The 10,791-nt window shown below is 40.6% G+C and overlaps 1 protein-coding gene across 1 annotated transcript in view; it reads right to left on the minus strand.

Annotated features, from left to right (window-relative positions):
- The window catches only part of GNRHR (gonadotropin releasing hormone receptor), a 26,875-nt gene extending 25,016 nt beyond the window's left edge, over positions 1–1,859 (minus strand). The window contains exon 1 of the mRNA XM_007942757.2: positions 1,338–1,859. Coding sequence (XP_007940948.1) covers positions 1,338–1,859 — 522 coding nt within the window. The remainder of the gene's footprint in view (positions 1–1,337) is intronic.
- Positions 1,860–10,791: the final 8,932 nt, after the last annotated feature.

Genomic DNA, 10,791 nt, shown 5'->3' on the forward strand with positions numbered 1-10,791 from the left:
AGCTCTGGTAGCATAGTGCCTAAGGCACTTGACTGCTAACCAGAAGGCTGGTGGTTCAAACCCATCAGCCACTCCTCGGAAGGAAGGTTGGGCAATGTACTTCCGTGGTGATATCGCCTTGGAAACCCAAGGAGGGGCCACTATGAGTCAGGTCTGACTCGAGGGCACATAACGACAACAATAACATGCTTACGCTAGCAACCATATATCCTTGCTAAAAGCTTGCCACAGTCTAACCTACCTCCAGCAAAATCCAAGTCAACTTCAGGGAAATAGTCAAATTTCCAAAAGTCCAAGATTTCCCACTTTTCCTCCATACTCAGTTTCATCCTGATGTGGACGGCAGAACAATATACCAATCAAGAATAACTCTCCTTAAACTGCAATGAGAATCTGTAGGTGGTGCAAATAGTTAATGCACTTGACTACTAACTAAAAAGATGTAGATTTGAGTCCTCAGAGATGCCTCAGAAGAAAGGCTGGTGATCTACTTCTGAAAACTCAACCATTGAGAAGCTATGGAGCACAGTTCTACTCTGACACACATAGGGTTTTCATGAATCAAAATTGACTCAATGGCTTCTGGTTAGTGGTATAAACTGCAGTGACAGAATTCTTAGTTTCCAGTCAAGAAATCCCAAATAAGACAAGTTGCAAATACTTTCTACCTATACAAATTCCATAGTTCTTAAAAGTTCTCTCAATTAGCAATTAAATTCATGTCAACTAGATAAAAAGGAAAAATAGAGGAAAGGAATGGGAAAAAGGTCACTTTTGAGAATACCTACCTTTTTGGGGAAGCATTTACTACGTACCAGAGATGATTATGCTAGACAATTTGACACATTATTCATTTAATCATCACAAAAGCCATATGAGGCAGATATACCTCCCCATTTTATTCATATATATATACATATATATATATATATATATAGAGAGAGAGAGAGAGAGAGAGCGCATCAAGCTCACTGCCATGGAGTCAGATCCAACTCATAATGACCCCTCCTTGGGTTTCTGAGGCAGTATTGCTATGGAAATAGGTTGCCCATTCTTCCTTCCAAGGAGTGGCTGGTGGGTTTGAACTGCCAGCCTTCTGGTTAGCAGTCAAATGCCTTAGGCACTATGCTATACGTATAGAAGAACTGAAACCCAGAGAGGTTAAGTAATTTTCTCAAGATAATGTAGAGCAGCCAGGATTAAACCCCACATTCTGTGACTTCCAGATGCCAAGATCTTAAGGCTAATACACTACTGCCTTTGAAAAGACCTTAACTCAAGTTTAGGGAGGAAATCTGTGATCTCCATATTTTAACAAATTCACGAGTAATGTTTACCTGTGGTCCGGCAAAAACACTACTGAGGATCCAGGCCAGGCTGATCATGGATTGTCTGAATTTACTGTAGTTTTTCATAGCTATGGGCTTCGTGATGGCTAGGGAGCGATCCAGGCTGATTACTGCCATCATAAAGGCTGGGGCATACATGGAGAAAAGTTTCAGATAGCTGAGGACTTTGCAGAGGAACTCTCCAGCGTACCATTGGACTGTTATGTTCCACGTTCCATCCAGTGGCATGACAATCAGAGTCTCCAGCAGGTTGGCTAAGGTCAGATGTTTTAAAAGGACCTTCATTCTTGAAAGCTTTTTCCCTTTCAATTTCTTTTGAGTCCACTTCTGAAGTTTCAACAGGAAAGAAGCATTAAAGGCTGTGGAAAGTAGCAAAAGTAAGAAAGTAACTGTTACTCGGATCTTTCCGGATAAGGTCAGGGTGGGGAGGTTGCCTTGTATCAGCAGGATGCTATTGTTGGTGGCTGAGCAGTGATTTTGATTCTGTTCAGGAGAGGCACTGTTTGCCATACTTTCCTATTGATAGAGCTTCAAAACTTGGGTTTCTGGTACTTCTGATGTTTTATTGTAACCAAACCCAAGTTCCTGTTTTATTCCTGCTTTTTTTGTGTGGTAACATCACAGGTTTAGATTTATGTCAAATTTTGTCTCTGAGATATTGTGGACTTAATGTAAAAGATCAAGGTGAACTTGTTTTGAGGGCATATAATCTGGAGTCCTAAAACATTCTGAGGGCCAAATGTAACTGTAGTACCTCAGCAGATGGCCTGGTTTTCACAACATTTTTCCCAAGTGAAGGACATTTGAAGCCTAATTCACTAATGACATTATTAAATTAAGTTCAATGAAGAGACTTTTCTAAGAACTCTTTTAAATGTTAGTATTGTGTCAAACAGACATATGCAAAATAAAAGTGAAGAAAAAATACTTAAAATATTTGATTCAATTGAAATCTGTTGTCTTAAGAAATCAATACACTTCTCAAAAACATTTCTCATTCCTTATTTTCTTTTTCAGACACACATTAAATATTTAAACATTAGACAAACATTTTCACTTAGAATTATCATCTACAAAACACAAACATTAACACCTTATCAATTAAAATCAATTTGCTTTAATACAAATTGGACTACATGCAAATAACCAATGAACCAAAATGGTCAGATTATCCATGTTTAATTTAGAGTAAAAATGAATAACCATTTTTTTATTGCCTTGATCTTATAATCATGTAAATATAGTACTTTCTGTTGTACATTATTTGGAAGGAAGATTGGGCAATCTACTTCCATACAGATACTGCCTCAGAAACCCAAGGAGGGTTCTCTATGGGTTGGGATCGACTCAATGGCAGTGAGTTTGGTTTTTTTGGTATTGTACGTTATTATAGTAACTAGGTATTTGAGAGAGTACTATATAAATGCAGTAACAGCACTTATATACATCTATATATGACAGTGAGTTTTTTAATATGTAATATAATAAAATATAATATGAATATTTGTTTATATTTCTTTATATATTATCTAATAATTTCACATTGAAGCCATTGCTGTGTTGCTGCTTTAGCTCTTATATGAGTGCTTAATTATATTATTTACCAATACTGGTGTGACTTACATTGGAATTTATTAAATCACCAGCTTGATTTGTCTTATGTAACCTGTTTCCTTTTGTGGCAGTCAAAACAAGAACAATGTTAAGGAAAAAAGTGGCTATTTTGACTTAAGATGGTCCATGCTTTTTGGTACATTTACTTGTCCATTCAATCTTTGTAGTAGATTGAATCATGGCTCCTGAAAATGTATGTCAGTGTCCTAATTTCTGGAACCAGTGAATGTGAACTTATTTGGAAAGAGGACTTTGTGGGTAATTAAATTAAGGATCTCTAGTTGAGATCATCCATCAGGGTGGGACCAAAGTCCAATGCCAAGTGTCTGTATAGGAGACAGCAGAGGAATCAGAGAAAGAGGAGAAGACTATGTAAAGAAGAAGGGAGACACTGGAGTAATACACACATAAACCAAGGAATGCCTGGATCCAGGAAAAGCTGTAAGGGACAAGGAAAAACTCTACCGTAAGGTTTTTGAGAGAGTGTGGCCCTACTGACATCTTGCTTTTAGGCTTCTGGCCTCCAGAACTGTGAGAGAATAAACTTCTGTTGTTTAAATCACCAACTTTGTGGTGGTAGGTAGGCCTAGGAAAGTAATATTCATTTATTTATTATATTACTTATTTAATAGTTATTCAATACCACCTTGTTGTTGTTAGGTGCTGTTGAGTTGGTTCTGACTGATAGTGACACTATATTTAACAGAACAACACACTGCCTGGTCCTGGCTATCCTCATAATTGTTGCTATGCTAGAACCTCCATTTCAGTCACTGTGTCAATCTATCTCACTGAGGATCTTCCCCCTTTTTGCTGACCCTCTACTTCACTAGGCATGATATATTTCTCCAGGGAATGGTCCCTTCTTATAATGTGACCAAAGTATGAGAGACAAAGTCTGACCGTTCTCCCTTCTGATGAGCATTCACCAAGGCCATGTTTTCCAATTACCAATTCTGCTTCTTTGTTTCCAACTTTCCCATTCTAACCACTAGTAATTATCAATAATCTTGATTCCATGTTTGGTCAATTTTAGACTGCAGAAGTTGGTAAATATCTTCAATTTCTTCATCTTTGGATTTAGTGCTTGGTGCATAAATTGAATAATAGTAATATTAACTGGCCATCACTCATCTGTCAGTTTGTCATACTGTAGTGGCTTGTGTGTTGCTGAGAGTCTGGAGAATATATCACTGGGATTGGGGATACCAACAAGATCACCCAGGGGGGACAAGTTTCAGCAGAGCTTCCATACTAAGACAGAGTGGTAAGAAGGATGGGGCCATACACTTCTGAAAAAATTGGCCACTGAAAATCTTATGAATAGTGTCCAGACTAAGACAGGCTTGGAAGAAGGAAGGGGCCATCCACTTCTTAAAGAATTGGCCACTGAAAACCTATATCAGACAGAAGTGTCTGATATAATGCCACAAGATGAGGTCCTCTGGTTGGAAGGCACTCAAATACCAATGGAACAGAGCTGGCTGCTCAAAGTAGAGTCAGCTTTAATGATGTAGATGGAGTAAAGCTTTCAGGACCTTTATTTGCTAATGGGGCATGACTCAAAATGGGAAGAAACAGCTAGCTGCACACATTCATTAATTATCAGGACATGGAATGTATGAAGTATGAATCTAGGAAAATTGGAAGATGTCAAAAATGAAATGGGACACATAAAGATTTATATCCTAGGATTTAGTGAGCTGAAAGGGACTGTATCAATAATATGGTGCACTATGCCAGGAAGGACAAATTGAAGAGAAATGGTGTTGTGTTCATCATCAAAAAGAACATTTCAAGATCTAGCCTGAAGTACAGTGCTGTCAGTGACAAGATAATATCCATACACCTACAAGTAACACCAGGTTGTTGTTGTTGTTATTTGCCATCAAGTCAGACTCGACTTACAACGACCCCTCCTTGGGTTTCTGAGGTAGTATCACTACAGAAGTAGATTGCCCAACCTTCCTTCCAAGGAGTGGCTGGTGGGTTTGAACTGCCAGCCTCCTGGTTAGCAGTCAAGTGCCTTAGGCACTATGCTACTAGAGCTCCCAACACCAGGTAGTACTACTATAATTAAAATTGACTCACTGTTTTGGTTATCTAGTGCTTCTCTCCACCACTTATCAGTCAGTTTGTCATACTGTGGTGGCTTGAGTGTTGCTGTGAGGCTGGAGGTTATGCCACTGGTATTTCAAATACCAGCAGGGTCACCCATGGTGGACAGGTTTCAGTGGAGGTTCCAGACTAAGACAGGTTTGGAAGAAGGAAGGGGCCATCCACTTCTCAAAGAATTGGCCAGTGAAAACCTTACAAATAGCAGTGAAACACTGTCTGATATATTACTATGTACTACCAGAAAACTTTATGAATAGCCCTGAAACATTGTCTGAGATAGTGCCAGAAGATGAGGCCCTCAGATCAGAAGGCACTCAATATGTGACTGGAGAAGAGCTGGGTCCTCAGAGTAGAATTGACCTTAATGATGTGGATGGAGTAAATCTTTCAGGACCTCCATTTGCTGATGTGGCATGACTCAAAATAAGAAGAAACAGCTCCAAACATCCATTAATCATTGGAACATGGAATGTACAAAGTATGAATCTAGGAAAATTGTCAAAAACAAAATGGAATGCATAAAGATTGATATCCTAGGCATTAGTCAGCTGAAATGGACTGGTTTTGGTCATGTTGAATAAGACAACCACATGATCTACTATGCCAGGAGTGACAAATTGAAGAGGAATGGCATAGTATATTCATCATCACAAAGAATGTTTCAAGATCTATCCTGAAGTACAGTGCTGTCAGTTAGAGAATAATATCCATATGCCTACAAGGAAGATATTTAATGCTACTATTATTCAAATTTATGCACCAACCACCAAAGCCAAAGATGAGGAAGATGAAGATTTTTACCAACTTCGCCAGTCTGCCCAAACATGCAATCAAGATGTGTTGATTATTACTGGTGATTGGAATGCAAAAGTTGGAAACAAAGAAGAATCACTGGTAGTTGGAAAATATGGCCTTGGTGATTTGGTGGCATAGTGCCTAAGGCATTTGACTGCTAACCAAAAGGCAGGTGGTTCAAACCCACCAGCCACTTCTCTGAAAGAAGATTGCACTATCTACCTGCATAGAGATACCACCGTGGAAACCCAAAGAAGGGTCACTATGAGTTGGAATCTCATGGCAGTGAGTTTCTTTTTTTTGGTGATAGAAGTGACACTGGAGATCACATGATAGAATTTTTCAAGACCAACAAATTATTCATTGCAGATAGCTCTTTTCAACAATAAATGGTGGCTATACATGTGGAATTTGCCAGATAGAGTATACAGGAATCAGATTTACTACATCTGTGGAAAGAGGTGTGGAGAAGCTCAATATCTTCAGCCAAAACAAGGCCAGGAGCTGACTGTGGAACAGACCATCAACTGCTCATATGCAAGTTCAAGTTGAAGCTGAAGACAATTAAAAGTAGTCCATGAGAGCCAAAATATGACCTTGATTATATCCCTCCTAAATGTAGAGATCATCTAAAGAATAGATTTGCTGAAATGAACGCCAATGATTAAAAACCAGATGAATTGTGAGATGACATCAAGATCATCCATGATGTGATAGTTGGAGTTGTGTGTCAACTTGGCTAGACCACAATTCTGTGTGGTTTAAGCAGTTGTCATGTGGGTTATTCCCCATGTTGGCATCAGATGTATATGTTTTGAGCAGCTAATCCTTGAGGGGGAGTTTCCCTGGGGGTGTGGCCTACTTCCAATATATTTATGGACATCCTGGGAAAATGAGACACTCTTCTGTGGATCGGGATCCTGTTGTGCTGACTACAACTGCTCATGAGCAAACAATCCACCATTAAGCCTGGTGATCTTGGATTCATCATTTGTTAGAGTCAACAGCCATTATACTGCCTGCCACCTTGAGCTCATCAGCCCCTGCAGCTGCGTGACTTGGAAAGAGCCTCCAGCTTGATGTTTGATCTAAGAACTTGGGACTTGCCAGCTTCTATAAGTGTCTGAGCCATTTCCTAAGATAAATTTCACTATATGTATGTATAAATAAGCTTTACTGTTTTTGTTTCTCTAGAGAACCCAGGCTAACACATTTGGTACTGAGAGTGGTTCTAGAGAGACAAAATCATAAGGATGGGCTTCCTAAATCGGTTCTCACCAATTCTGCTTTGGTTCTGCAATTTGATTCATGGTAAAGGCACTGGTGACTCTGCCTCCATTAGTAAAGAGGGCCCTGCTAATCCATGGTGTAGGTGGCAACATTACTATGCAAAATAGCCCCACCAATAGATTAAGAATTTTTGAGAAGTGAGGCTCTGTGTGATCACATATTTGATACATATTTGATGCAATTTTGTCAGCATGAGAAGTATAAGGAAGCTGGTTGGTTGGTCCTACTTATGCTAGGCAAAGTGGTGAAAGAGCGAGATGGGTTCAGGGCTGCTGAGTCACAGCTCAAGTACCACATAAAAGACCTCAATGTTTCCAGTTGTGTTCTTCAGAAAGCCTTATTTCTTCTAGTAACAGAGCTAATATTGCCGAAAACCAGAGCCAGAGTCTTACTATAAGGGTGGCTGAATTATAATGCCAGTTTAATTGCCAACCCAGAATGGTGTCTGAAGTTAAAGTGAGGGCATTGATTGGGAAAAAATGGGATCCTCAAACCTGGAATGGGGACATATGAACAGACAGTAAGGAAGATGAGGATATGGAGCCTTTAAATTCAGTTGAATCTCTCCCATCTGAAGGGATTACTATAAAACTATCCCTTACAGGGATTACTTTGCCTTCCATCTCCATTTGCTGGGATTAACTCAACTGTTGCTGGTGGGTCATTGCCTGAGGTAGATGCCATGGAAGATATTGCTGAATGTTCTCAGGAACTGCCCCAACCACCCATTATTGCTGCTAGACCTATAACTAAAGTCTAAGCAAGCCCCAAAACATGAAATACAAAGTGTGACGGAGGAAGTGGTATGCTACACCTGAAAAGACCTACTTGATTTTGCTAACACGTACAGACAGAAACCTGGAGAATGTGTATGGGAATGGCTACTGAGGGTGTGGGATAATGTAACATTGAATCAGTGTGAACTTATTGATTTAGGCCCACTAAGTATGAATTCTTCATTCAGTGTTTCAGCTTGAGAGGTTAGGAAAGGATCTAATTGTTTATTTGGTTGAGTTACTGAAGCATAGATTATGTGGTGGCCTACCTTAACTCAAGTTGAGGTACCAGACCTGCCTTGGTATAATGTAGAAGAAAATATCCAGAGGCTTAGGGAAATTGGCTGCAGTGAATTGCTGGATGTGGCCCTTCTAGTCATTGTCCTCTATTCTGTGATGTATTGTAAATCCTATTATCCATGCATGTTTGAGGTGGTGTGGTAGTTAAGGTCGGATGTCAACTTGGCTGGGCAGCTGGTAGTAATCATTCCCTATAATGACTGGCAATCAGCTCTGTGGTGGCATTTGCCTGGGGCTGCTGATTGTTAAAGCCATCCACTTGGGTTATTGCTGTTGGAGCAACACAGGTGGAATGTATCTTGAGTCCTGCCTTGCTGGAGGGTATAATTCAAATCACCACTCTTAGCTTAGTGGGTATACCTACGAATCTCCTGGGAAGGTTCGCCCTTCTCTCGCTCTAGTTCTGTGTTTTGGCTCATCTTCATCTCAACCCTGAATTTGGGACAGCAGCCATCATCTGATCTGCTGACCAAGGGTCATCAAACCCTGAGAATTGAGAGGATCCTCCAGACCCACTCACAGACCTGGGACTCGCTAGTGTGCCAGCCTCCACCACTACTACGTAACACAATCCCTTGGGTGTCTGTTAGTTTTGTAAGGCATTACACCAAAATACAGACCCTAAGATGGGGGAATTACTGGGAGGAGGAGTTAATGTCTGAAATGATGGAGTGGCACAGTAGTTTGGATCTTTGGGACATCTTTAACCTCTGCCTCATGGGGACTGGCCTTGTGCTGATCTTTCTGGGAGAGATTGTTCAAGCAGGCCTGTTAGAATGGATTTATCAGATTAGACCCCTAAAGCCAGAAATGGAGAGTCCAGAGGACATGCCTTTCACCAGTATGATGAGGAACAAATTTGTGAAGGGAGCCCCCATATCCTTGAAGACTGCTGTGATTGCTATTTTATGTAAGCCGGATTTGACAGTGAGAACTGCCCTAATTGAACTAAGACACTTAACTATGATGGGGCTGATTGCAGTAAGGGCCAAGTGGCAGCAGTTAATCAACAAAGACAAAGTGGGTGTGGTTACCATAATGGACAGCAGAGTCAAAACTGTAATCAGAATACTCTGACTCATGTGGAATTATGGCACTGGTAACTTAGTCATTGTGTTCCTAGTAGTGAAATACATGGCAAACCTACTAAATATTTACTTGATCTGTATAGACAGAAGAATTCTAGGTCACATGAATAGCAGTCTAGATTGAATTGCCAGAATACAGAGTCATGGCCTCTCAATTGATTCCCAGACTTGACTCAGTTTACAGACCCACAACCCCTTGAATGAAGAGGAGGCTGGGTCCCCTTGAGGAAGGACTCCACTACATTGCCAAAATGTATAATGTCAATCTTTCTCCCAGCCTTCCCCAAAGGGATCTGGGGTCTTTTACAAGAGTGACTGTTCACTGAGGAAAAGGAAATAATCAGACTTTTGGTGATTACTGGACAGTGACTCTGAACTGACACTAACTCCAGGAGACCCAGAGCATCACTGTGGCCAACCAGTCAGAGTGGGGCATATGGAGGTCAAGTTATTGATGGAGTCTTAGCTCAGGTGCATCTCATAGTGGGTCCAGTGGATCCCCAAACCCATCCTGTAGTGATTTCCCAGTTCCAGAATGCATAATTGAAATAGATATACTGAGCAATTGGCAGAATTCCCACATTGGGTCCCTGACATGTGGAGTAAGGATTATGGTAGGAAAAGCCAGTGGAAGCCATTAGAACTGCCTCTACCTAAAAAAAAATAATAGTAAACCAAAAGCAATACTGTATCCCTGGAAGGGTTGCAGAGATTACTGCCACCATCAAGGACTTGAGGTATGCAGGGGTGGTGATTCCCACCACACCCCCATTTAATTCGCCTGTTTAGCCTATGCAAAAAAACCAGATGGATCTTGGAGAATGACAGTAGATTATTGTAAACTTAATCAGGTGGTGACTCCAGTTGCAGCTGCTGTTCCTGTTGTGGTTTCATTGCTTGAGCAAATTAGTACATCTCCTGGTACTTGGTATGTGGCTATTGATCTGGCCAATGCCTTTTTCTTGATACCAATTTCAAAGGACCATCAGAAGCAGTTTGCCTTCAGCTGGCAAGGCCAACAGTATACTTTCAAAGTGCTTCCTCAGGGTTATATCAACTCCCCAGCACTATGTCATAATTTAGTCTGGAGGGATCTTGACCACCTTTCCCTTCCACAAGACATCACACTGGTCCATTATAGTAATGACATTTTGCTGACTGAACCTAGTAAGGAAGAAATATCGATGACTCTAGACTTATTGGTGAGACATCTGCATGCTAGAGGATTGGAAATTAACCTGACAAAAATTAAGGCACCTTCCACTAAAGTGAAATTTCTAGGAGTCAAGTGGTGTTGGGCATGTTGAAATATTCCTATTAAAGTGAAGGATAAGTTATTGTATCTGGCTTTCCCCACAACTAAAAAGGAGGCACAATGTCTGGTGGGCCTCTTTGGATTTTGGAGGCAACATATCCCTCATTTGGGTGTGTTGCTACAGCCTATTTTCAAGTGACTTGGAA

The sequence above is a fragment of the Orycteropus afer genome, unplaced genomic scaffold, assembly GCF_000298275.1.
Source record: "Orycteropus afer afer isolate SDZICR_OR568_19922 unplaced genomic scaffold, OryAfe1.0 scaffold00098, whole genome shotgun sequence".
Lineage (NCBI taxonomy): Eukaryota > Metazoa > Chordata > Mammalia > Tubulidentata > Orycteropodidae > Orycteropus > Orycteropus afer.